This window comes from Rhincodon typus, chromosome 7, assembly GCF_021869965.1.
Source record: "Rhincodon typus isolate 14 chromosome 7, sRhiTyp1.1, whole genome shotgun sequence".
NCBI classification, from domain to species: Eukaryota; Metazoa; Chordata; class Chondrichthyes; order Orectolobiformes; family Rhincodontidae; genus Rhincodon; species Rhincodon typus.
Window position 1 is genome coordinate 94,936,848 of NC_063338.1, and position 27,743 is coordinate 94,964,590.

Consider the following 27,743-nt stretch of genomic DNA (forward strand, 5'->3'; position numbering starts at 1 on the left):
AACTGCTTTACTATCTACACGAGTCCCACTTTCTCACATTAGGCCCACATGAATGTTATGACACTTTAAGAGTTCATCCAAGTACTTTTTAAAGGTTCTGAGCTTTACCGCCTCAACTGTCCTCCAGGCAGTGCATTCCAGATCCCCACACCTCCTCTGGGTGATTCAGGTTACCTCAAATCCCCTCTAAACCTCCTGCCTTTCACTTTAAAATGACATCCCTTTGTTACTGACCCCCAGACTAAGGGGAACAGCTGCTTTCTACTAATCCTGTCCTTGCCCATCATAATCCTATGACACCTTTGTCAGGAACTGTCCCACCCCCACCTCAATGTTCTTTACTTTAAAGAAAACAACTTGAACTTACCCAACCTCTTCATAGCTGAAATGCTTCATCACAGGCAACATCCTGGTGAATTTCCTCTGCACCCCCTCCATTGCTATCATGTTTTTCCTATAGTATGGTGACCAGAACTGCACACAGTACTCCAGCTGTGGCCTATCCAAAGTTCTGTACCAAAATGGTTGATGTTGGTGCCATTTGGAACTTTCCAGAAACTGGAATTGATGATTGTTGTTCTTGAAGGGTCATGGAACCAAACTGACAAGATGGAGTTTAGTTAATGACCAGCAACTATCTCACTGAATGGATGTACCAGGTCTGATGGGTTGAATGGTCAACTCCTGGTGTTCCTACAATAAGGTGAATGTGTTGGGCACGTTTGACCTTAGCTGGGGAAGAGACTAAACAGCTCTGATCCGTTTTTCCGTATGCAAACAGGCCATTCAGCCCAACCAGTCCGTGCTGGCATTCGTGCTCCACATGACCTTAACCCCATCCCCACCTCAACATACCAGCACGCCCTTTCTTTCTCCCTCGTGTTTATGTCGCTCTACCTTGCATTTAAAAAGCATCTACCACTCTTTGAGACCACATTGCCTTGGTGAGGAAATTTCTCCTGAATTTCCCATCGGATTTGTTAGTAATAATAATCTATTGAACACAGCGACAAAGTACGTTCTCCCTACCTGACACGCCCGCTCCTCTTGCTAAATGGTACTGGCGAAAAGGTGCTCAGATTATTTTGCTCGTTTTTAGGTGCCTGACCAGAAAAGACTCATTCGATCCCTGAGTATTCGTCAATGGATGTCTTTGGTGGCGCTCCGAGATTTTTATCGTATCCCAGGACGTTCACGGTGCCCAATGGGGCAGACGCCGTTCTCAAATGCCAGATCATTGGGGACCCTCGTCCAACGGTGATCTGGGAAAGGGACAAGACACAGATCTCCCCTCGCGGTCGCTACCGGTTCCTGGAGGACGGCAATGTCTATAACCTGGTGGTGTCGCGGGCCAGGGTGGAAGACAGTGGGCAGTACATCTGCAAGGCCAAGAACGGGGTGGGGGAGACCTACGCGGCCGCCACCCTCAAGGTGGAGGAGTGTGACGGGAACCCGAAGAACCGGCCGGCCTTCGTGGTCAAACCCACCTCGGCCAGAGTGGTCCGCGGCCACGACGTGGTCTTCACCGGGCGGTTGGCCGGCTCCCCGATGCCGGCGGTGACCTGGGAGAAGGACGGCAAGAAGCTGAGCGAGATCTTCGAGAGCGGGCATTTCAGCGAGGGCTGCGACGGTGGAGGATGGCACCACCTGAAGGTCTTCAACGCCCGCATGCCCGACGGGGGGGTGTACCTCTGCAAGGCGCGCAACCTTTTCGGCGAGGCCATGTCGGCGGCCGTCCTCCTCGTGGACCCAGGCGACGCCCCCAACGAGCCAGCCCCACCCACAACCGCCACCAACGGTCTTGGGGTTAGCGAAGGGTCAGGTGCCCAACGGATCCGGCGCGAGGCGCGGCGCGGGAAAAGGCATCGCCTCGCTCACCGCGAGCCGCAGTCAGTCTCCGGCGTCGCCTGCCAGAGCCAGGGTACAGAAGAGCCACCGAGGGCCTGCAAAGTGAAAGTCTTCTCCGTGACGGAGGGCAAGCACGCGAAGTTCCGCTGTTATGTCACCGGGAAGCCCAAGCCAGAGATTTTCTGGAGGAAGGACGGCAGGCTGATCGTCCCCGGTAGGCGTCACCTCCTCTACGAGGACAGGGAGGGCTACTTCATCCTCAAGGTGCTGTACTGCAAGCAGCAGGATAATGGCCTCTATGCTTGTGCAGCCTCCAATGCGGCTGGTCAGACCCTTAGCTCAGTGCTGCTCAACGTCAAAGGTAAGATTAGAATGCATGGAAACATTTCTCAGTAAGAATGGCAGGAGTGAGAAAACAAAGCAAAAGCATCTATTTTATGATGATATGGAGTCTACACATTTAAAAAGAAAATCCTTTCATGGGTGTCGCTAGCCAGACCAACGTTTTGAAGGGGCAACAAAAACAGAAGTTGCTGGTAAAGCTCAGCAGGTCTGGCAACATCTGTGAAGAAAAAATCAGCGTTAACTTTTCGGGTCCGGTGACCCTTCTTCAGAACTGATGTGACATCTTATCAGAAGTGCAGAAGGGTCACCGGACCCGAAAAATTAACTCTGATTTTTTCTTTACAGATGTTGCCAGACCTGCTGAGTTTTTCCAGCAACTTCAGTTTTTGTTCCTGATTTACAGCATCCGCAGTTCTTTCGGGTTCTTTTGAAGGGGTAACTTGTGCTGTGGTTAAAGGATGCCATGTAGACGTGCTACATTTAGACTTCCAGAGGGTCATTTGATAAGATGCCATAGCAAAGGTTATTGTGGAAAACAAAAGCTCATGGTGTAGGGGGTATTATGTTAACATGATTGGAAGAATGGCTGGCTGGCAGAAGACTGAGACTGAGTAAATGGCAGATGTGATGAGTGGGGTCCCACAGGGTCTATGCTGGATCTCAATAAGCATGACAGGAGTGGAAATTAAAACACAAATCTCAATCTTACGTCTGTTTTCCTCCATTTCCTTCTGAGGTAAGTTCATTGAACATTTTTAAGACAGAGGTAGAAAAATTTCTGAAGAAGGGTCACTGGACTGAAACGTTAGTTCTACTTTCTGTCCACAGATGCTGCCAGACCTGCTGAGTTTTTTTCCAGCCATTCCTGTTTGTGTGTCTGATTTCCAGCTTCTGCGGTTCTTTCATTTATTTTTATATAGAGTCTTGTTAGGCAGGAGGCTCGAGGCTTATTGGGGTAGAATGTGAAATTCAAAACACAATAGACCAGCAATGGCCTTATTGAATGGTGAAGCAGGCTTGAGGGGCTGAATTTGTATGTTCTTACGTTCATTTTCTGCCCACCCCTAATTAAGAAGGTGCTGATGAGCAGCCTTCTTGAATTGCTGCAGTCTCAGGGGTATAGATCCAACCACAGATTCATAGGGCCCTTACAGTGCAGATAGAGGCCATTTGCCCATGGAGACTGCACTGAGTTTCCAAAGAGCATCCCATCCAGACCCAACCCCTATTCTATCTCCATAACTCCGCATATACCATAGCTAATCCAGTTAGCCTGCACATGCTTGGACGGTGGGAGGAAACTGGAGCGCCCAGCAGAAACCCACACAGTCACCCAAGGCTAGAAGTAAACTGGAGTTCCTGGCGCTGTGAGTCAGTAGGGCTAATCACTGTGCCATTCAAGAGTCAATTGCAATCTCCAGAATGTTTTTAGTCAGGATTCAATGATCATAATGCAATTGAATGCCAGGCACTTGTGTAATACCACTTGACACTTAGTAGCTCAGGACTAGATATTGTAGAGGTCTTGCTGCATTTGACTGCTTCAATATTTGAGGAGTTGGGAATGGTGCTAAACATTATGCGATCGTTGGCAAACATCCCCACTTCTGACCTTACAATGGAAGGAAGGTCATTGATGAAGCAGCTGAAGATAGTTGAGCCTAGGACACTACTTTGAGGAACTCCTGCAAAGAGATCCTGGAGCTGAGATGACTGACCTCCAACAACCATGACCATCTGAGGAAGGGTCACTCGACCCGAAATGTTAACTCTGATTTCTTTCCATAGATGCTGCCAGACCCGCTGACCTTTTCCAGCAATTTCTATTTTTTCCCCATCTTCCTTTGTGCCAGGTATAATTCCAATTATTGGAGACTTTTCCCCAATTGATTCCAACTTTTCGAGGGATCCTTGATGCCACACTTGATTAAATGCTGCCTTGATGTCAAGGGCAGTCACTCTCTCTTCTGAACTTGAGTTCAGCTCTTTTTTTCTACTTTTGATGCAGGGCTGTAATGAGGTCATTGTCTGAAGAAGCGCTTGCTGACATTATGTTGTGGCTATAAAGGGAGTGCAACAAAGTTTTACCAGACTGATTCTAGGGATGACAGAACTGATGTCTAAAGAGAGACTGGATTGGTTAGGATTATATTCACTGGAATTTGGAAGAATGAGAGAGGATCTTATAAAAACCATAAAATTCCAACAAGGTAAATACAGGAAGGACGTTCCTGATGACCAGGGAGTCTAGAACCATAGGTTAGATCTAAGGATATGGGACAGGCCCTTTTGAGGACTGAGATGAGTAGAGATGTTTTCATCCAGAGAGTGTTGAGCTTGTGGAATTCTCTCCAACCGAAAGTGGTTGAGGCCAAAACGTTATAAGTTTTCATGGAGGAGTTAGATATAGTTCTTAGGACTAAAGAGGTCGAAGGAAATAGGGAGAATGTGGGAACAGGATACTGAATTAGATGTTTAGCCGTGATCGTATTGAATGATGGAGCAGTTTCAAAGGGCCGAATGACCACCTCCTGCTCCTACTTTGTTTCTAGAGAACTAACAGCAGCAGATACATGGGAATGCTACCACCAGTAAGTTTCCCTCCAAGCCACTCACCATCCTGACTTGGAAATACATTTCCATTCCTTCAGTGTTGCTGGGTCAAAATCCTGGAACTTACTTCCTGACAGTGTTGTCGGTCTACCTATAGTTCGTGGATTGTAGTTGTTCAAGAAAGCAGTTCACCACCACATACTCAATGGCAACTAGGAATGGACAATAATTGCTGGCCTTGGTGTTGTTGCTTATGAAGTGCTTGTTTTTTTTTAAAAAATCTAAGTTGCAACAGAGACCTGGTTCGTTATTCATTTCATGTCTCCTCCCCAGAACCTCTCATCAAATTTAAGAGCCAGTTGCAGGATGTCGAGGTGAACGAGAGGGAGCAGGCAATCCTGGAGTGTGAGGTCCCGGGAGACTCAATCCCAGCTGTCTGGTATCTTGAAGACCGCAAGTTACACGCCAGTGCCAAGTACATCATCGAGCAGCAAGGAGCAGTGCATCGCCTTACCATCAAGGATGTAACCATGGATGATGATGGGGTTTACCTCTGTGAGATGAAAAATGGCGGCAGGAGCATTGCTGAGGTGGCAGTAAAAGGTAATTGGTTTAGAACCCATGGAGTGAGTGCAGCCCCACCCCAGGTGTACATGTTGATGGAATGGACAGTGGGCGAGGCTGAGGAATTAGTCCCCACCTATTGAATGACCACTTATTCTCCCAAACACTGTCTAGTACACAGACAGAGTCCCCACAGTCAAGATTGGCGATGGTCATTAGCCCCTTGGAAATACTCGCATTTTCTTTTAAAGAACCTAAAAGCAGAGCCAACATTCCCCATCTCCCAGCCTCGCGAATAGCCATGTCAGCTCTATTTTAGATCAGCTAAAGTCATTGAGTCACTGTCTGTCATCTGAGTCAGAAGGTCATGGGTTCGAATCGCATTCCCGAGACTGCAGCACAAACATCTGTCAAAGGGTCAGTTTGCATTGTTCGAGGGTCAGTCCTGAAGAAGCGCTATACTGTTGGAGGTCCAGTGCTGAGGGAGTACTGTACATCAGAGGTCAGTGCTGAGATGGTACACTGTCAGCGTCAGCACTGAGGGAGTGCTGCACTGTAGAGGGCCAGCACTGAGGAAGTGCTGTGTTATTGGATAGTGTTTACTCAGTCTCAAATGAACTGAATGAAAGTAAAATTGTTGGAGTCAAGATTTGATTTGAATGTCTGAAATTATTCATTCCTTCCCAACCTTCTGAAGGTAAAATTGTGAAGCGATTACCAAGGAAACTGGATGTACTGGAGGGAGAGAACGCAGCCTTCTGTGTAGACCTTGATGAGGAGAATGTGGAGGTGTCCTGGTACAAGGATGGGGAGCTGCTGACCGAATCCCACAAAACAATCATCAAGTCCTTCGGGAAAACCCACATTCTGGTCTTTGTTAATGTCACAGCGGAAGATTCCAGTGTCATCACCTTCGTTATCAGTGACTCCAAATCATCGTCGCAGCTCCGTGTGAAACGTAAGATACCTGAAGCCAGACTGAGTTTTATTTTGTTTATATATTCATATGATGTGGGCATCGCTGGCAAAGCCAACGTTTATTACCTGTTCCTAATTGGCACGATCTGAGTCACTTTCTAGCGTCATTTCAGAGGGCAGTCGAGAGTCAGTCACATTGCTGTGGGTTTGGAGTCACATGTAGGCAAGACCAAGCAAGGATGGTAGATTTTCTTCCCCAAAGGACGTTATTGAACCAGTTGGGCTTTTATGACAATTGACAATAGTTTAATGGTAATTTATTAGACTAGCTTTAAATTCCGGCTATTTTATTGAATTGCAATTTAGCCATCCTCTATGGTGGGATTCAAACCCACATCACTAGAAATTTAGTCTGGGGTTCTGGATTATTGGTCCAGTGACAATGCCCCTATGCTACCACCTCACTTTATTGTTGAGGTAAAGAGGGATCAATGGCCTCTGCCCTTTCATGTCACGTGCACAGACTTAGCAATAGGAGCAGGACAAGGCCATTTAACTCCTTCTGTTATTCATTTGGATTGGATCAGGGCTAGCCATTATCTTAACCTGCCTTAGATCCATAACAGTTAACCACCTTCCCCAGTACAAGCCGATTAATCAGCCTGTTCAGTGAAGTCACGACCCACCTCTGGAGAAGGTAGAACTTGAACTCGAGCCTCTTGGTTCAGGTGTAGGCAGATTTAGTCTTCATCTCAGGTCGTTGAGTCTGTGGAACTGTCCTCCCCAGATGGGTGGAGGTGGGCTCATAGAATACTTTTTAAATCCACCTGTTCAGAAAAGTCACAGCACAGCTCTGGTGCAGGTGGGTCTTGAACCCAGGCCAACTAGCCCAAAAGTAGGAACATCATCCCTGCAGCACACAGGCCCATTGTCTCCATTCAATTGACTGCATAATTAATCATCATAAATATCTCAATTAAGTCAGCACTTAACCCTCTCAACTGGGAGAACCTGTCCTTGTAATTTAACCCTTTTAGCCCTGCTCCATTTGGCACTGCACCCCTCCAAGGATAATGGTCTGGTGACAAGTTCGCATTTTCTTTTAAAAATCAGGAGGAGATTTGAGGTAAAAGGTGTCCTCTCCGTTAGAATGGGAGCCTGATCTACACGCTTTTCGAAACTGGGTTGTGACCGATGCAGCATATGCCATTTGGGCCCTGTCCAGCTGGATCATTGTCTGACTCTGTATCGCTAAATCATGGTCCTGAGGCCTATGCCAAGGCTTCAGCCCATTGTCTGGGGCCCCCCTGCCATTGAGCAACACGACAAAATGTAACAGGTTCATCTAGTGGAGTGTGGGATTATTTCCACAGAGCAGATGTAGGTCCAGCCATGAATGACATAATAGCTTAAAAATGGGATTGGGGGAGGCCATTCAGAGCCTTGAAATAGCTCCGCCATTCAACAAAATCATGGTCAGTCGAAGCTGTGGCCATTTGAATGGTGGAGCAGGCTTGAGGGTAGAATGATCAATTCCTGCTCCTATTTGTTATGTTCTTAACTCAACTTGAATCTCCTCCCTTACTGCTCCCATATTCTGTACTTTCAGGAGATCAAAAATCTGTCTCAGCCTTAAATAAAATCAGTGATGGAGCCTCCATTTTCCTGATTTCTGAGTGAAGAAATTTCTACTCATCTGAGTCTGAAAGTTTTGACTCCTTATCCTGAGTCTGTGACCCATGTTTGAGCTTTCCTGGTCAGTGAGAAACAGTTTTTCTTCTCTAATCAGTTCAGAATGCCGTACATTTTAATGAGATCACCTCATTCTTCTAACCTCTAGAAAATACCGACCAAATTTACTTAGCCTCCCATCAAAGGGCAATCCTCTGATCCCAGGGACTAATCCAGTGAAGCTTCCCTGTGTACCAGGGAAACCATCTCCAACGTAAGGATATCCTTCCCTAAATATTGAGACCAAAACTGTGCACTGTATTCCAGGCGTGCTTTCAGTTATCAGTTTAATGGTGCAGTTATACAAAACCCTGGTTAGAGCCCACTTGAAGTTCTTTGTGCAGACCTGGAAAGATATATTGGCCTTGAAGGGAGTACAGTGTAGCTATACAGGAATGAGACCTGGACTGAGGGGTTAAGTAATGAGGAGAGATTATACAAATGAGGCCTGGTTTCCCTAGAATTTAGAAAGTTGAGGGGTGATCCGTTCGAAGTCTTCAAGATATTAACATTAAAAATCAGGGTAGATAAAGATAAACAATTTCCACTGGTTGAGGTTTCTAGAACTAGGAGACACAGTCAGAGCATGAGGGCAAGACTATTCAGGAGAGATGTTAGGAACCACTTTTACACACAGAGTGGCAGAAGTTTGGAACGCTCTTCCACAAACGGCAGTGAATGCTGGATCAATTGTTAATTTTAAGTCTGAGGTAGATATATTTTTATTAAGCAAAAGTATTCAAAGATATGGGCCAAAGGCGGGTAAATGGAGTTAGGTCACAGATCAGCTATGATCTCATTGAATGGCTTGAGGGGCTGAATGGCCTACTTATGTTCCTGTGTTCACCAAAGCCCTGTGTGACCTCTTGGCTGAGGTTCGAAATCTTTTATAAAACCTCTAGTTAAGTGGAGTATTGTGACCATGCCATGTTTCAGAGAAATTATCAAGGCCATGGAGACCGTGTGAGGAGATTTACTGGAATGATACCCAGGATTTGTTTTCTTGGTGATCACAAAACTAACAGTGATTGCCTTGGAAACCCATCTAGTTGTAGTTGACTCTTAACCACCCTCTGAAATGACCAGGAAAGACAATTCGGTATGGGCAACAAATGCTGCTCTTCCCAGCAACGCCCAGATTCCATGGAAGAATAACAAGAAAGTAATCTCTGCAGTATCTGACACACATGGGGAAGGAGGGCGGTCTGGTGACGATTACGTGAGAAATACGAATAGTGGCTGAAAGAACTCAAGTAATAGACAGAACTAAGTGTCCTCATAACCAACGGATCAGATCTAAGCTCTGCAGTCAAGCCATGTCTAGTCGTGAATAGTGTAGCAAATTAAATAGAAGGCAGCTCCTCAAATAACCCCATCCTCAATCTTGGAAGAGGCCAACATATCAGTGGAAAAGATGAGACTGAAGCATTTGCAATAATCATCAGCTAGAATTGCTGAGTGGATGATCCATCTTAACCTCCTCCACAAGTCATGTTCTTCAGGTGCCAGTCTTCAGCCAATTCGATTCACTCCACTTGATATCAAAAAATAATTGGAAGCACTGGATACTGTAGAGGCTAAGGGGTTTGACAAAATTCTGTCAACAGTACTGAAGACTTGTACTTCAGAACTTGCTGCACCCCTAAGCAAGCTGTTCCAGTCCAGTCACAACACTGGCATCTACCTGACAATGTGGCAAATTGCCCATGTTTGTCCTGAACATGAAAGGCAGGACAAATCCAGCCTGGCCAATTACCACCCCATCTGTCTACTCTTGATCATCAGCAAAATGATGGAAGGTATCATCAACAGTGCTATCAAACAGCACCTGCTCAGTGAACCCTGGCTTCACCAGGGCCACTCAGCCCCTGACCTCATTACAGCCTTGGTTCAAACATGGACGGAAGTGCTAAATTCCAGAGGTGAGGTAAGAGTGACAACCCTTGACATCAAGGGTGCATTTGATCGAGTGTGGCATCAAGGAGCCCAAGCAAAATTGGAATGAATGGGGATCAGGGGGAAACCCTCCGCTGTTTGGAGTTGTAGTGGTGTAACAAGGTCAGCCAGGTGGACCTTACAGAATGAGAGTTTCCTGATTTGGGCTGTTAATCTGGTCCAGTCCGGGAGCCTTGGCTGACAGATATAAACAGGCGTGTCAGAGGTTCTGTTCACTCTGGCTCTGACGAACGCAATTAGTGTCAAGGTCTCTCCACATGTAAATAAGGGGTGACTTGGGTGACAGGATACCAGCCTCTGTGGAGTTATTTCAGTGGCAATGAGAGGAAAGCACAATTCTGAAGAAATTCACTTACAACAGTCATATTTGAGCTGGGGATCATCATGCCATTATTTGGGAAGCTTGACTCATTCGATCCTGCCATCAAAGACTGGGCCCAGTATGTGGAAAGAATGCATTATTTTTTCCGGGCAAATGACATTGGGGCAGATGAAAAGTAATGAGTAATTGTCCTGACACCTTTTGGACCCATGGCTTTTTTGGTTATTGCTAACCTAACTTTCCCTGAGGCACCCGATTCTAAAACCTTTCAAGAGTTGATGGATTTAGTTAAGGAACATTACGACCCCAAGCCTTCTCTAATTCTGAGAAACTATTGGTGTTACTCTGTAATTCGATTGCCAGGGGAATCCGTATCAGAATTTTTGACTACATTAAGAGGACTGGCAGAGTTTTGGTTTAACCTTTAATGAGATACTGAAAGACTGTTACATAATTAATCCCACATACCAAACAATGCAGAAGCACCTGCTAACTGAGGCCCACCTGGACTTCAAACAGGCACTACAACTGGCTTTGTCATTTGAAAATGCAGCAAGTGGAGTATATGAGTTCCAGGGTATTCTGATGTAAGTGGACATTCTCGCCAGTCCGACTGAGCTTGGGGAACGCCACTAGAGTAAAGGCAATTGCACAGCTTCACTCAGGAATTTTCCTGAACAGAGGGACTCTGAGTCAGACCACAGCAAAACCCTGAAACAAAGCCAAGCCTTGGCTAAACAGTTAAAATTTTCTTCAGGATCCGGGCCAGCAAGCCATTGTAGTTACTGCTGGTGTGCAGACCCGAGACAGCAAAAGAGTCCCACTGGATTTAAATGGAGTAAGAAGACTCGTAAGCCGGTATCCAGGAGGGTGCCCGCCATGGAACGTCCACCTACATCTGGTTTAAAACAGTTAAATTGTTTAGCAACATGCAAATCAGAACCAATCAAAATAAACGTCTGGTTAAATGGTGATCTGGTTCTAATGGGGGTCGATACTGGTGCAGCCATTTCAGAGATCACAGAACGAGTTTTTAACAACTTTCACTCCGGACTCCAACCTTAAGTTTGTGCAAGATCTTAGCTAGACTGAAAGCCCATACGGGCAACCTTTACAGAATAAGGATATAGCTTCTGTTCTAGTCTTTTATGAGAAGCAGCTGGTTCAGTTAACGCTAAAAGGTTTGGGCCCAAGCTTGATGGAGCAAAAGTGGTTGAGAAAGATTCACCTAGATTGGCTCAACAATTTTCCAATTAAAAAATGACTGCTTAAGTGAAGTCGTAACTAAATACCCGTAAGTTTTTCAGGAAGGTCTAGGGACAATTAAAGGAGCCAAGACCACCTTGCATATTGATTGGGAAGAAATTCCACAATACTGCAAGGCCAACCAAGTGCCATTTGCTGTATGGGCAAAAGTAGAGGTAGAAATCAGAGGGCTGGAAAGCAAAGGAATCATTAAAGCAGTCCCGTTTGCAGAACGGACAGCACCGGTCATACCAGTTGTGAGGCCCGGAGAATCAGTTTGCCTTTGTGGGGATTTTAAACAAATGGTAAACTACTTTTTGCAGTTGAATCAATACCCCATAACAAAAATCCAAAAAGGTTGCTTGCATAGAGGATTTATACGCAAAGCTGGCAAGGGGGTTGTCCTTCATGAAGCTGAACATGAGCCATGTGTACATGCAATTGCGGTTAGCAGAGGATTCCCAGAAGTATGCTCCAATTAATACCCATAAGGGTTTGTACCAATATACGAGACTGCCATTTGAGGTATCGTCAGCCTGTGTAATTTTTCAGCAGATAATGGTGAGGATTTTAGAAGTTCTACCCCAGATCACCATTTATTTCAATGACGTGCTAGTAGCAGGAAATACCAATATGGAGCACTTCGAGAACTTGGACATAGACCTTAGATGTTTCTCCCAAGCGAGCTTACGTCTTTTGAAGGGAAAAATGTATGTTCAAGCCACCCTAAGTGACCTACTTGCGCTACAGAGTCGAAAAGACCGGGTTACACCTGTTGGAAAATAAAGTGAGAGCGATCAAAGGTGTCCTGGTTCCCATGTCCATACTGCAGCTTAGGTCTTTCCTTGGACTGGTGAACTAATGCAGAAAGTTCATACATGACCTGGCCTTCTTCCTGGCTCATTTGCATCAACTCTTAAAAAATGGGTCAGCCTTGGAAATGGTCGCAAAGCCAGGGAAGGGAAGAAACCGCTATCATCCTCTAAGGTGTTAGCACACTCTGATCCCAAGTAAGATCAGGTCTTGACATGCGATGCCTTCTTATACAGCATTGGGGTAGTATTAGCTCATAGCCCAATGGAGAGGAAAGCCCAATAGTGTATGCGTCCAGGATGTAGGCTAAAGCTGAGTGTAAATACGCCCAGTAGAAAAGGAGGATTTGGCAGGCATACATGGAGTCAAGAAGTTCTACCAATACTTTTGCGAAAATAAATTTGTAATTAAAACAGACCACAAAGCCCTTCTAGGTCTACAGTGTCGCCCATAGCTGTCCCAAGCAAAGGTTGCTGCCAGATACTGGCTGAAGTACCTTGATTATCCAGGGGTTTCTAAAATGAAGATGTTGGTGAGAAGTTATGTATGGTGGCCTGGACTGGATGCAGACATAACCGTGTTGGTGCGGCAGTGCCCAGAGTGCCAACAAGGACACAAATGACAGTCAGCAGCCCCTCTACATTTATGGGAATGTCTGCGTAATTCTGGACTCAGTTACATATTGACTATGCAGGTCCTTTCATGGGCCCAATGTTCTTAGTCAAAGTGGCTGCACATGCATAGAGTTAATTCATCAAACTCGGGGACGATTTTAGAAAAACTACGCGCATCTTTTGCAATACACGGACTCCTGAAAGTATTGGTCAAAGATACAGGCTATCGTTTCCAGCAGGGAATTTGGGTATTTCCTGAAGTTGAATGGTATTTGTCATTTATGGACAACTCCATACAATCCATCGCCCAATGGTCTGGCAGAAAGAGCAGTCCAAGCCTTAAAGACAGCCTTAAAGACAGCCTTAAAAAAAAACAGCTTACAGCTTCACTCGATACCAAACTGTCTTGGTTCCTATTTGATTGCAGAACCACCCCTCATGCAACAACAGGGATAACTCCACCAGAGTTACTAATGGCGAAGACTCCGCACCAGGTTAAATCTGATCTTCCCCGGACCGGGGGTGGGGGGGATGAAACGGCATCTGGAACGCCAATGCCAGACATAAGATTCCGCTGAGCGAGAGAGTCAGTTTACTTCAGGGGATGAAGTTTTGTGAAGGAACCATAGGAATGGCACTGCATGGATAAGAGGCATGGATGACGCGAGGTCAGGTCCAGTTACAAATAAAGTTTGGATAGGTGCAGTGGTCCTGAAAAAGCATGTGGACTATATGAAAGCCGCAAACTGACAAACCATGCGGGAGCAAAATGTGCCTGGCTCCTCAACTGTCCTTTCCAGCTGTTCTGGAACCCATAGGTTGTCTTTCTCTGTCAAATATTTAAGATACCTTGGAATCTGAGTTGGACATGGCAGATCTTCCTGCCTCAAAGCCTTTGCTGCCTGAGGGGAGAATGAATTTCTTCCTGGATGATCCAGGCACAAGGGGTGAGCAAATGTGCGTTACACGTTTCCCGAATCAGAGACAGAGTTGGAGAAACATAACCCGGTACTAAAATGCCCCAGGATGAGCTACAAAATAAAAAGAACCGGCCTGTTTCCTCGGACTCGGAGGGAAAGGGATGTGATTGTGGCAATTGGATCTCATAGAATATGAGTTCCCTGATTGGGGCTGTTAATCTGGTCCAATCAGAGAGCTCTGGCTGACAGGAGTGCCTGAGTTTCTCTTCGCTCTGAGAGCTTGCTTTGAGGGAGCTGGATGAGTGTCAAAAGCTCTCCATGTAAATAAAGGGTGACTTGGGGACGAGATACCGGCCTCTGTGCAGTTATTTCAGGAGTCTTATCAGTTACATCGGAATGTGGTTGTGATTGTTGGAGATCAGTCATCTCTGCTCCAGGATGTCTCTGCATGAGTTCCTCAGGGTAGTTTCCTTGACCCAACCATCTCCAGCTACTTCATCAATGACTTTCCCTCCATCGTAAGACCAGAAGTGGGCATGTTTATCAATGATTACATAATGTTCAGCACCACTTGTGGTTCTTCAGACATGGATTGCTTCAATGTTCAAATGAAACAAGATCTGGACAATATTCAGGCTTGGCTGACAAAAGGCAAGTAACATTTGCCCGAAACAAATGCCAAGCGATGACCATTTTCAATAAGACACAATCTAACTACTGCCCCTTGACATTCAGTGATGCTGCCATTACTGAATCCCCCACTGTCAACTGCCCCCCCACCCAGGTTGTTACCATTTTCCTGAAACGCAGTTGGTCTCGACACATAAATGCAGTGGCTACAAGATCGGATCCAGGCTAAGAATATTGCTGCGAGTAACACCTCCTGACAACCCAAAGTCTGCCCACAATCTATAAGGCACAAGTCAGGAGTGTGATGGAATGCTTCCTGCTTGCCTGGATGATTGCAGCTCCAGCAACACTCAAGAAGCTTGATATCCTCCAGGACAAAGCAGCCCACTTCTTTGGCACTAGATCGACATTGGGGGTGGCGTGGTAGCTCAATGGTTAGCACTGCTGCCTCACAGCGCCAGGGATCCGGGTTCGATTCCACCCTCGGGCAACTGTCTGTGTGGAGTTTGCACCTTCTCCCCGTGTCTGCGTGGGTTTCCTCCGGGGGCTCTGGTTTCCTCCCACAGTCCAAAGATGTACAGGCTAGGTGGATTGGCCATGCCAAATTGCCCGTAGTGCTCAGGGATGCGTAGATTAGGTGGGTTATCGGGGGATGGGTCTGGATGGGATGCTCCAAGGGTCGGTGTGGACTTGTTGGGCCGAAGGGCGTGTTTCCACACTGTAGGGATTCTATGATTCTATGAAATATCACTCACTCCATCACTGATATTCAGAAGCAGCAGTGTGTACCATCTTAAGAATCACTGCAGAAGATCACCAAAGATCCTTAGACAGCACCTTCCAAATCCAACCCTCCCTCTCATCCCCGCTTCCTTGACCTGACACAACCTGTCCATCTTCTTTCCCACCTATCCTTCCCACTGACCAATCACCACTACTCCCTACTTGCAACCACCTATCACCATCCCACCTACCCTCCCATTTATTTCCAAGCTCCCTTCCCCCTCCCAAGTCCTGATGAAGGGTGTAAACCTGAAATTTCGACTTTCCTGCACCTCTGATGCTGCCTGACCTGCTGTGTTCCTCCAGGCCCACTCTATTGACTCTGTCTCCAGCATCTGTAGTTCTCGCTATCTCCTTCTAAATCCGCAAGCATTTCCATTTAAAGAACAAAGGTAGCAGATAAATGGGAACACTGACTTCTGCAAGACCCCTTCCAAGCCACTTACCACTCTGATTTGGAAATAAATCGCTGTTCCTTCAGTAATGCTGGGTCAATTTCCCATCCTTAGGACGTTGTGGGTCTACATATGCAGAGGTACAAGAAAGCGCTAACCACCACTTTCTCAAGGGGCAACTTCGGACAGGCAAAAAATGCTGGCCAGCCAGAGACACCGAAGTCCCATGAATGAATAAAAAAAATCTAGCCAGAAGGTAAAGATAAATTTGAAAAATGAGTGGCCAGGACCACTCATAAATACCATCAGTGAAGTTTTGATTGTTTTGTCACCCCACTCTTCCTCTCAATCGGCTCCAGGAGTGGGGAAACCTACTCCAAACCTGATATGTCAGTCACAATGCCTTGGTAAGGTCTTCAGGAGGTTACAATTCTGATTTCCCATTTGAATCTCAGACTATTGCATTGTGGGAGAACTTCCATATATTGGTAAAAAGGTTTCTTGCTGATTGCTGGTTGCATGAGAATTACAAATGCTTTGTACAGGTTGATGGGGACTTTATACCTCATAGAGACAAAGGAAAACAGGAACAGGAGTAGGCCATTTGGCCCTTCGAACCTGCTCTGCCATTCAATATGATCATGGCTGATTATCCAATTCCATACCCTGTTCCCACTTTCTCCCCATACCCTTTGATCCTTTTAGCCCTTAGACTATATCTAACTCATTTTTGAAAACACTCCATGTTTTGGCCTCGACCACTTTCTGTGGCAGAGATTCCATTGGTATGCCATACTTTGGGGAAAGAAATTTCACCTCATCTCTGTACTAAGTGGTCTACTCTGTGTCCTTAGACTATAACTCATAAGACGACAAGACATAGGAGCAGAAATTAGGCCATTTGGCCCATCGAGTCTGCTCTGCTATTCAATCATGGCTGATGAGTTTCTCAACCCCATTCTCCTGCCTTATCTCCATACCTTTGATCCCCTTAACAATCAAGACCCTATCTGTCTCCAGTTTAAATATACTCAATTACCTGGTCTCCCCAGCCTTCTGTGGCAGTGAATTCCAAGGATTCACCACTATCTGGCTGAAGAAATTTCTCCTCATCTCCATTCTAAACAGTCTTCCATTTACTCTAAGGCTGTACCATCAGGTGCTAATCTGTCCTTATAATGGAAACATCTCAATATCCACTCTATCCAGGCCATTCAACATTCCGTAAGTTTCAATCAGATCTCTACTAATCCTCTAAACTACATTGAGTGTAGACCCACAGTCCTCAAATGTTCTTCATATGTTAAGCCTTTCATTCCTGGGATCATTTTTGTGAACCTCCTCTGGACCCGCTTGAGGGCCAGTGCATCTTTCCCGAGATATGGGGTCCAAAATTGCTCACAGTATTCTAAATATGGTCTGATGAGAGCCATTTAAAGCCTCAGAAGTACATCCCTGCTTTTATATTCTAGTCCTCTCGAAATAAATGTCAACATTGTATTTGCCTTTTTAACTACTGACTCAACCTGTTGACCTTCAGAGAATCCCAGATTAGGACTCCCAAGTCCCTTTGCGCTTCAGATTTCTGAATTTTCTCCCCATTTAGAAAATAGTCTGTGCTTCAGTTCTTCCTACCAAAGTGCATGACCTCATACTTTCCCACTTTGTATTCCATCTGACCCTGGTTCTACACTCTGTGGTCATTGGGAGCATCTTTCCTGTTTTTGCCCTGTCTAGTCCTGTTGAAATTATATTGGTTTCTATGACATTACTCCTTTATTCTTCTAAACTCCAGTGAATATAGTCCTAATTGATTCAGTCTCTCATCATATCTCAGTCCTGCCATTCCAGGAGCCAGTCTGGTAAACCTTCACTGCACGCCTTCCACAACCAGAACATTTATCCTTAGATAAGAAGACCAAAACTGCACACGTTGTATGGCAGGTCTTTTGGGAGTACTGAGCAATAAAGGGACCTTGGTGTACACGTTGATCCCTGAAGGTGTCAGCACAGATAGGTGGTGAACTTGGCATATGGAATTCTTGCCTTCATTAGACGGAGTGCGGAATATAGCAGCAGGGAAGTCTTGTTATAACTTTATAAAATATCGGTTAGGCCACAAACGGAATGTTTTGTGCAGTTATGGTCACCATACTGTTGGAAGGATGTGATTGCACTGGAGAGGATGCAGAAGAGATTTACCAGAATGTTGTCTGGGATGAAAAGTCTCAGTGATGAGGATAGACTGGATAGCTGGATTTTTTTCCCTCATAGCAGGGCAGGCTGGGCGAGGGATGGACCTAATTGTGGTGTGCAAAGTTATGAGAGGCAAAGATAAGGTAGATCATGAGAATCTCTTCCCAAAGGCAGACATGTCTAAGAACAGAGTGCATAGGTTTACAAGTAGTTTGGAGGAGATCTGAGAAAAATATTTTCCACCCAGAGGGTGGTAGAAATATGGAATGTGCTGCCCAAGAGGGTGGTAGAGACAGATACTCTTGCAACATTTAAGAAACATTTGGATGAGCACTTAAAATATCAGAGCGTACTGGGCTATGGACCAAATGCAGGTAAATAGGATTAGTGCAGTTTAGTGTTTCTTGGTCGGCATAGCCATGATGGGCCAAAGGTCCAGTTTCTGTGTTATATGACTCAATGATAATAAATAACATGTAGGTGTTGTGTGTTTTCTGTCTTTTAGCCAGAAGACATGTACCTCCTAGCACTCCAGAGAATGTATGGATGAGCTGTGAGAAGCCCAATGTAGCCTCACTGCTGTGGGCATCACCATCCGATTGCCAACGGAGTGAGGTGATGGGTTATGTGATCGAGAGGCAGGAGCAGGGCACTGAGGAGTGGGTGCGCTGCCTGACCACTGAGGGCAGCACAACGGTGGAGATCCTGGGAGAGAGCGTTCCCAACGAGGCCCGCTACCGATTCCGGGTCTGCTCCATCAACAACTATGGGAGGAGTGAGCAGGTGGAATTCCCTGGAGTGGTACACCTAGGTAAGAGCTCAGCATCCTCATTGAGTGATAGAGATCTACAGCAAAGAAAAAGGCACTTCTTCCCTTCCCCCCTTCCAGTCTCCTGCAATCAGAAACAACTACCTAACTATTCTAATCTCATTTTCCAGCATTTAGCCCATAGCCTTACATACCTGGCATTGCAAGTGCACATCTAAGCACTTTTCAAATTGTCACCACCCAATGAGTGAAAACGTTCTTCCTCACATCTCCTGTAAGCCTTCAGCCCTTAATCTTAAATTTATGCTCCCTGGTCGCTGACCCCTCCACCAAGGGGAAATGTTTTTCCTGTCTACCCAATCAATGCCGCTCATAATTTTATACATCTCAATCATGCCCCCCTTAGTCTCCTTTGCTCTAAGGAAAACAATCCCAGTCTGTCCTTTTCACTCTCCATAATTGAAACTCTCCAACCCAGGAAACATCCTAGTAAGTCTCCTCTGCACCGTCTGTAGTGCATTGACATCCCTCCTATAATGTGGATTCCAGAACTGCACACAGTATTGTAGCTGTGGCCTAATCAATGCCTTATACAGTTCAGTATAACCTCCCCACTCTTAAATTCTGTGCCTCGACAAATAAAGGTAACTATCCCATATGCCTTCTTATCCACTCTACCCACTTGTCATGATACCTTAAGGTGATGTGGAGAGTGTGCTAGGCCTGAAACAGAACTGTAACATTCTTCACTCCTTCCTCAGTCATTCTAGGGGTAGAGCAGGAAAGAACAGTTAACCCAGAGGGAAAGGAAGGGTGAATTATAAAGTTTGCAGCAAAGAAATTGCACCTACCAGTGACCTCAAATAAAGCTTCCTACCAAACTTCTCAATCACTGAGGCTTTCTTCTCCTAATGGGTGTTTAAATCTGTAATAAGTCAAGGGGCTGTCCAAGGATGCAGCAGCAGTGTTGTCAGAAATCCATCAATCATACTAAAAGATTCTCACAGCCAGCAAACCAGGAAATTAAAAGGAAATTTTTATTTACTTTTAATTTAAACTTGCACTTAGTGAAAACCATTATTTTGATTGGATTAAGACAGAAACTGAAATAACTTAAACACACTTTTTTAAGTACTGTCCAATCTTTTTTACTGCAAATATTATTAGCTTTTCAGACTCAAAGACGGTGTTCATGAGTAACTATGAAGTCAGCCCCTATCTATATTGCAGTTACAGCTTGCTCAGCATAGCATGGAGTGCTCATCTGCCTCCAACATTCTGCCTCAACCCTGCCCGCTGGCGTTTTACCTGCACTCGACCTGTTCATCAAGAACTGTCAACATAACATTGGTCCCCTTAATTTCTCTACCCGCTTCATCCATTCGAACAAAGCTGTCTTGGAATTGGCTGCACTCTGCACCCTCAGATCCAACCCTGACATTGTAATTAAACCTGCCGACAAGTGTGGTGCTGTTGTTGACTGCATGCTGATCTCTGCATCGAAGAGGCTGAGCGTCGGCTCTCAGGCACTTCTTCCTATTTCTCCGGACCATAAGTCCACCACCAGACACCAGTCTGTTGAGTTCACTACGGTCACTAATCTCATTTCATCTGGTGATCTCCCCCACCACTGTCTCCAAGCTCATAGGTGCGGTGACAAAATATTTGTAATCAAACACACTGGCTCAGCGAACAAGTCTACAACCTAATTTGAATTTAAATTTCACCAACTGCTATAGTTGAATTACCCACAAGGATGGCCTAGAGGCCCTCAGTTTTTTCCTCTCCAACAGACCCATCCAGTTTCCCCCCCAACCAATATTCTCCACTGCCTCGCTGAACTAGTCCTCACCCTCTAACTTTTCCTTCAATTCTTCCCACTTTTTCCAAATCCAGGGGGTTGCCATGGGTACTTGCATGGGCCCCAGCTATGCCTGTCTGTTTATCGGTTATGTCGAACAGTCCCTCTTCAGTACATACACCAGTACTGTTCCCCAACTTTTCCGCCATTATATTGATCTCTGCATTGGTGCTGCATCCTGCGCCCAGGCTGAACTGGATCAGTTCAACCACTTCAGAAACAACTTCCATCCCGTCCTCAAATTCACTTGGTCTATCTCAGACATCTCTCTCCACTTTCTTGACCTCTCCGTTTCCATTTCTGGCGACAGTTTACAGACTGACATTTACTCTCAACCCACAGACTCCCATAGCTACCTAGACTACACCTCCTCCCACCTCTGTATCCTACAAAAACTCCATCCCATTTTCCCAATCCCTCTGTCTCCGTTGCATCTGCTCTGACGAGGAGATGTTCCACTCTCAAGCATCCCGGATGTCTGCCTTTTTCAAACACAGTTCTTTTCCCCCCTCTGTCATCCAAATAGCCCTCTGGCACCTCCTCCATTCCCCGATCCACAGCTCTTAACCACCACACCCCCCAAACATAATAAAGATAGAGTCCCCCTTGTCCTTACTTTCCACCCTACCAGCCTCCACATCCAACGTATCATCCTCAGACACTTCTGCCAACTCCACCCAGAACATCTTCCATTCCCCACCCCTCTCTGCCTTCTGCTAGGACCATTTCCTTCGTCACTCCTCAGTTCGCGCCACACTGCCCACCAACCACTCCATCCCACCCGGTACCTTCCTCTGTAACTGTAAAAGATGCAACACCTGCCCACACACCACCTCCCTCACCTCCATTCAGGGCCCTAAACAGTCCTTCCAAGTGACACAGCTTCACCTGCATCTCACTCAACCTAGTTTATTCTATCTGGTACTCCCAATATGGTCTTCTCTATGTGGTGAGACCAAACAAAGACTAGGTGACTGTTTCGCCGAGCATCTTCACCTGGCCTGTAACAGCCAACCTAACCTCCCGGTCACTGCCCATTTCAACTCCCCGCCGCACTCCCCCTCTGACGTGTCCGTCCTCAGTCTCCTCGAGTGTCGCAGCGACTCAGAATGCACATTTGAAGAACAACACCTTAACTTCAGCCTGGGCACCCTACAGCCAGAGGACTCAACATTGAGTTCTCCAATTTTAAATAACTTTCCCACCTATCCCTTGGCTCCCTTTCCAGCCCCACCTCCTCCCTTCCATTCCACCTTCTGACCGTCCTTTCCAGTCATCAAACGGATTCATCCCTCCCATCGACCAACCAGGTCGTACCTACTACCAGTGTCCACCTATCAGCACCATTCTACTACCATCGCTCCTCCAACTGTTATCTGTAGCTTCCCGACCCTCACATCTAGTCCTGAAGAAGGGTAATACCCGAAACGTTGACTACTCATGTCCTCCAGGTGCTGCCTGGCTTGCTGTGTTCTTTCAGCCTCCTATTTGTCTACTATAGTGGAATTTGAGCCTTTGTCTCCAGGGGATTAACCTACCAGATTTGTCCTGTAGCATTTAACCTTGTCTTTTAGAGTCTGGATTCTGTGATTACTCTCCAACCTACTTACTTTCCACTTCACCAGTCTGTGTATTCAAAGGATCATCCTCTGCCATTCCCACCACCTACAGCAGGATGCCACCACCAAACGCATCATCCCCTCCACCTCCACGGTCAGCATTCTGCAAGGAATATTCCCTCTGTGACACCCTGGTCCACTCCTCCATCACTCCTAATGCTTCGTCACATTCCCATGGCACCTTCCCTTGCAATCATAGAAGGTGTAACACTTGCCCATTCACCTCCTCTCTCCTCACTGTCCAAGGCACCAAATACACCTTCTAGGTGAAGCAACATTTCACTTACCCTTCACTCGATTAGTTTACTGTATTCACTACTCACAATGGGGTCTCCTTTACACTGGCGAGACCAAACACAGAGTGGGTGACTGCTCTGTTCTGTCTGCAGGAATGACCCTGACCTCCCAGTTGCTTAGCATTTCAACAAACCATCTTGCTGTCATGCTAACGTTCCTGTCCTGGCCTGCTGCAAATTTCCAATGCAGCACAAAGCAAGCTCAAGGAACAACACCTCATTTTCCACTTCAGGCATCTTACAGCCTCAAGGTATCAAAATTGAATTCCACAACTTCAGAAACTGATTGCAATATGTCTGTTCTCCATTTATCTTACATTTCCCTCCTCAGCCTTGTCTTGTTTGTATCTTGCATACTTTGCTCTTAGTAGGGAGGATCCACTGTCTCACTTTCACAAAGAAAACAAAGAACTACAGATACTGGAAATTAGAAACAAAAACAGAAATCGCTCAATAAATTAGCAGGTCTGGCAGCATCTATGGAGAGAAAACAGAGTTAATGTTTTGGGTCCAGTGACCCTTCTTTAGAACTATCTGTCGCTGGAAAAAGTTGGTATATATGCTGAAGATAGGGTGGGGAGAGGGGGAAGGAGTAAACAATAGGGGGAGATGACGCATAGAGAGAGAGAAAATCAGTTGGGCAGACAAAGGAATGGGTAAAGGTCAGCCTGAGAGAATCAATAGCTGCTACTAAGGACCATTAGTGGCTGACAATTGATTATTTGTGTTAGCAGCCCATGTGATGACAGAGTCTGGTGTGTTGGAGTTGGGGTAAGGACATGGGAAAAGGCGCTCAGGCCCTCATATTATTGAACGCGATATTGAGTCCAGAAGGCTACGGGGTCCTCAAGTAGAAAATGAGATGCTGTTTTTCCAGCTGTTCTGGTGTGCTGTAGTAAGCCTGAGAAAGAACTGGAACATGGTGGTATGTTGAAGTGGCAGTCAACAGGAAGCTCAGGTTCAATTTTGCAGATGGAATATAGCAGTCACCCAGTCTGCATGTTGTCGCCCCAATGTAGAGCAGACCACATTGTGATCTGCGAATATAGCAGATTAGATTGAGTGAAGTGTAGGTAAATCGCTGTTTCACTTTCAAGGAGGGTCGGGGGCCTTGGATAGTGAGGAGGCAGTAAGTAAGTGGGCAGGCATTACACCTTCTGCAATTGCATAAGAAGGTGCCGTGGAGATGTTTGGAGGAGGAGTGGACCAAGCAATCCCATTGGGAATGGCTCCTGCAGAAGGCTGAAAAGGGAGGGGAGGGCAGTGTCTGTCTGGTGGGGGCATCTCGCTGGAGTTGTTGGAAGTGGCAGCTAATGATCCTTTGGATATGGAAGCTAGTAGGGTGGTATGTGAGGACTGGGAGACCCTGTTGATGTTGTTGGAGGGAAGAGAAGGAGCAAGGGCCAAAGTGTGAGTGATGGGTCGGACACGTCTAAATGGCCTTTCAATGATAGTGGGGAATCCTTGGTTGAGGAAGAACAAGGACATTTCGGAGGCCCCCTGGCAGCATTGGAACAGCTGTGATAGAGATGGAGAATCTGGACAAATGGAAGCAGGGTGTGAGGATGAACAGTCAACGGTGGGAGTTGGTGGGTTTGTCATGGATATTGGCGGCCAGCCTATCCCCAGAAATGGAAACAGAGATGTCAAGAAAGGGAATGGAGGAGTCAGAGATGGCCCAGGTGAAAGTGACAGCGGGGTGGAATTTGGAAGCAAAATTGTTAAATGTTTCCAATTCTGGACAAGAGAGGAAGCAGCACCAATGATGTCATCAGCGTATTGGACAAAGAGATGTGGGTAGATGCTTGAATACAACTAGAAGAAGGAATGTTCCACATACCAGACAAAGAGACAGACAAAATCCTTGACCTGAAAAAAGCAAGAGGAGTTAAGGAGAAGCTGTTCAAAGTTCACGAGGTCAGCCCCATGGAGAAGGTTAGTGGGAAATGGGGATGGTTCAGGCCTTTTTTCCAGGAAGAAATGGACAGCCCTAAGACCATTCTCTTGGGGGGCTGGATGTTTGAAGAGATTACACAACTATGGTGAGGAGGAGGCAGCTGGAGCCCACAAACTGGAAATTCTGAAATTGACGTAAGGCATCAGAAGAATTACGACTGTAAGTGGGAAGGGACTGGACAAGGGAGTAAAGTATCGTGTCGAGTTGGAAGAGATACGTTCTGTGGGGCAGAAGCATCGAGTCCACAGCAACCCTCCGAAGAGCATCCCACTCAGACTACACCCCTACCCTGTCCCTGTAACCCTGCATTTTACCATGGCCTTGAACAGTGAGGAGGGAGGAGGTGAATGGGCAAGTGTTATACCTTCTATGATTGCATGGGAAAGTGCCATGGGAATGTGAGGATGCATTAGGAGTGATGAAGGAGTGGACCAGGGTGTCACAGAGGTAATGGTTCTTGCGGAATGCTGACAGTGGAGGTGGAGGGGATGATGTATTTGGTGGTGGCATCCTGCTGTAGGTTGTGGGAATGGCAGAGGATGATTCTTTGAGTACAGAGGCTGGTGGTTGAAAAGTAAGTAAGATGGAGAGTAATCACAGGATCCAGACTCTTCAAAGCCAATGTTAAATGTCACAGGACAAATGTGGAGATCCAAGCTGATCCCTTAGAGACACAGGTTCAACTTCCGCTACAGCCGTTGGTGGAATTTAAATTCAATTTAATACAATCGGGAATTGAAATCCAGTCATAGTGATGGTGACCATGAAACTATCATTAATTGTTGTAAAAACCCATCTCGGTCACTAATGTCCTTCAGGAAAGGAAATCTGCTGTCCTTACCTGGTCTGGCGTACAACACAGCTCTCCACTGTCTTCTCCAGGGCAATTAGAATATGGCAATAAATTTTGGCTCAGCTAGCAACACAACATCCCTGACTCTAGATGGTTGATTCTTAATGTCCACTGACATGACTGAGTGAGCCTGTCAGTTCAAGGGACAATGACGGATGGGCAAAAAATGCTGGATTTGCTGGTGACACCCATATGCTGTGTAAGACTTTAAAAATACACAGGCCACACAGTACCAGATTGGGGAGAGCCATTCTCTTGTAACTACAGAGTACTGTGCACACATACAGGAGCTGACACTGAGACACACATGTCAGCAGTACTGTACCGGCAAACATCCAGGACATGTCTATAAACTGCACCTCTCTCTTTCCAGTGCCTTCAGCGAGGATTCGGACTCACCTGAGTGATATGACGGTGTATCAGGACTCTGATGCAGAGTTCACTATCGAGCTGTCCACCTCGGTCCTTGGAACATGGCACATGAAGGGGCAACAGCTTCACAATGATCAAAGGTTCAAGATCGACCAGTCTAGGACACGTCACTCATTGCTGATCAGAGGAGTCAAAGTGGAGGAGAATGAGTCCGAGATAACATTTGTCGCTCACGGAGTGCGAGACTCGGCCGTTCTGTTTGTCAAAGGTAAGGTCAGAGTTGTATGAAGACCGGTGGCTAGTCTCTGTGTGCGAGCAGCTCTCTCAAGCCAATTACAGGAACACAAGGACGGCATTCAGCCTCTCTGGAGCCTGTTTCATAGGAAAAGGATGGGACCATTCAGTCTTTTTGAGACTGTTACACAGGAACAAGATGAGGTTATTCAGCCCTTTGAGCTAGTTCAACAGGTAAACAGGAGAAGTCATATGTAGACAGGGTGGTTAAGAAGATGTTTAGCACACTCACGTTAGTTGCTCAGACCTTTAAGTATAGGAGTTGGGGCGTCATGTTGACACTGTACAGGATGTTGATGAGGCCTCTTTTGGAGTACTGTGTACAGTTTTGGTTGCCCTGTTATAGGAAGGATGTTCTTAAGCTAGAGAACATTCAGAAAAGATTTACCAGGTTGTAGCCGGGAATGCAGAGTTTGACTTATGAGGAGAGGCTGGTTAGGCTATGACTTTTTTCACCGGAACATAGGAAGTTGAGGAGTGACCTTATTGAGGTTTATAAAATCATGAAGGGTATAGATAAGGTGAATAGCAGGTGTCTTTTCCCAAGGGTTGGAGATTTCAAGACTATGGGGCATGTTTTTAAGGTGAGAGGAGAAAGATTTAAAAATGACATGGGGGCAACTTTTTTATGTAGAGAGTTGTTCATGTGTAGAATGAACTTCCAGAGGAAGTGGTGGATGCAGGTACAGTTACAAAATTTAAAAATATTTGGATAAGTACATGATTAAAAAATGTGAGGAGGGATATGGGCCAAGTGCAGGCAGGTGGGAATTATTTAGTTTTGGATTATGGTCAGCATGGATTGGTTGAACCGAAGGGGCTGTTTTCATGCTGTATGACTCAATCTCATCTTGCCCCACAACTGTCCTGGATCTTTGAGCTCCTTCAGTTCTCACACCTGATTTCCTTTCTTCCACCAGTGGAATCTGTCCCAGAATCTCTCTGAGACGTTTGTTAAAATAAACCTGTTTGAGCAAGCTTTACTCATCTGTCCCACAATATATCCTGATGTGGCTCTGAGATGATTTTTGTCTGTTTAAAGTTCCTGTGAAGCAGCTTTGGGATGGTTTCACCACTACCTAGGTGCTGTACAAATGAAAGTAGTTGTTGTAAGGACACTCAGAACCTAGAGCCTCTTCCACACTTCAATTTGATTGTAGCTGCCCTGTACCAAGCTCTATTTCTGCACCTTTCACACATAACCGTCACTATTCTTCCTTACCAAGGTGAAGTCATATAGAAAGGATGGACCTTGGGACTGAACAGGAATCAGCCAGAGAATCCAAATCTGTGTTTAGGTCCTTGAGGAACTTCTTTTATCAGCTTCCCTTCCCCTTCGTAAGAAAAATTCAAAACACATTTTGAAAATATTCATAAACATCATTTCAGTGGATTAGAAGCTGAATTTGATAACCAACTCCAAGATCATGTCCTGCTCAATCAGCATTTAATGACAATGTCGTGGAAGCTTTACTTGGAATTTAACCCCATGTTGTATCTGACATGGGTGTGTTTGATGGAAACAGCATAGAGGAAGCTTTACTCTGTATCTGACCTTAAGCTGCACCTGTAATAGAGTCATTGGGACATACAGCACGGGAACTGACCTTTCAATCCAACCAGTCCATGCCGAACATAATCCCAAACTAATCTAGTCCCACCTGCCTGCTCCTGCTCATATCTCTCTAAACCTTTCCTATCCTGGCAGTGTTTCATGGGGACAATGTCGAATGAGCTTTAGTTTAGCTTACTTTGAGTTTAAAAGAGTAGAGAAAGTTTTAATTTCAGTTTAAAAGAGTAGGGAGGGCTTTACTCTAATCCCATGCTATACCTATCCTGGGAGTCTTTGATGGGGACAATGTGGAGGCAGCTTTAACTTTCATTGAAAA

At 45.8% G+C, this 27,743-nt stretch overlaps 2 protein-coding genes across 2 annotated transcripts in view; one reads left to right on the forward strand and one right to left on the reverse strand.

Annotated features, from left to right (window-relative positions):
- inha (inhibin subunit alpha) overlaps positions 1-1,594 on the reverse strand; it is a 25,341-nt gene extending 23,747 nt beyond the window's left edge. Inside the window, exon 1 of the mRNA XM_048599312.1 lies at positions 1,030-1,594. The gene's annotated coding sequence lies outside the window, so the exon portion shown is untranslated. The remainder of the gene's footprint in view (positions 1-1,029) is intronic.
- Positions 1,036-27,743, forward strand: part of obsl1a (obscurin like cytoskeletal adaptor 1a) — a 174,919-nt gene continuing 148,211 nt past the window's right edge. Inside the window, exons 1-5 of the mRNA XM_048599311.1 lie at positions 1,036-2,209; positions 5,080-5,349; positions 6,008-6,268; positions 18,339-18,644; positions 25,562-25,828. Coding sequence (XP_048455268.1) covers positions 1,144-2,209; positions 5,080-5,349; positions 6,008-6,268; positions 18,339-18,644; positions 25,562-25,828 — 2,170 coding nt within the window. The 5' untranslated portion in view covers positions 1,036-1,143. The remainder of the gene's footprint in view (positions 2,210-5,079; positions 5,350-6,007; positions 6,269-18,338; positions 18,645-25,561; positions 25,829-27,743) is intronic.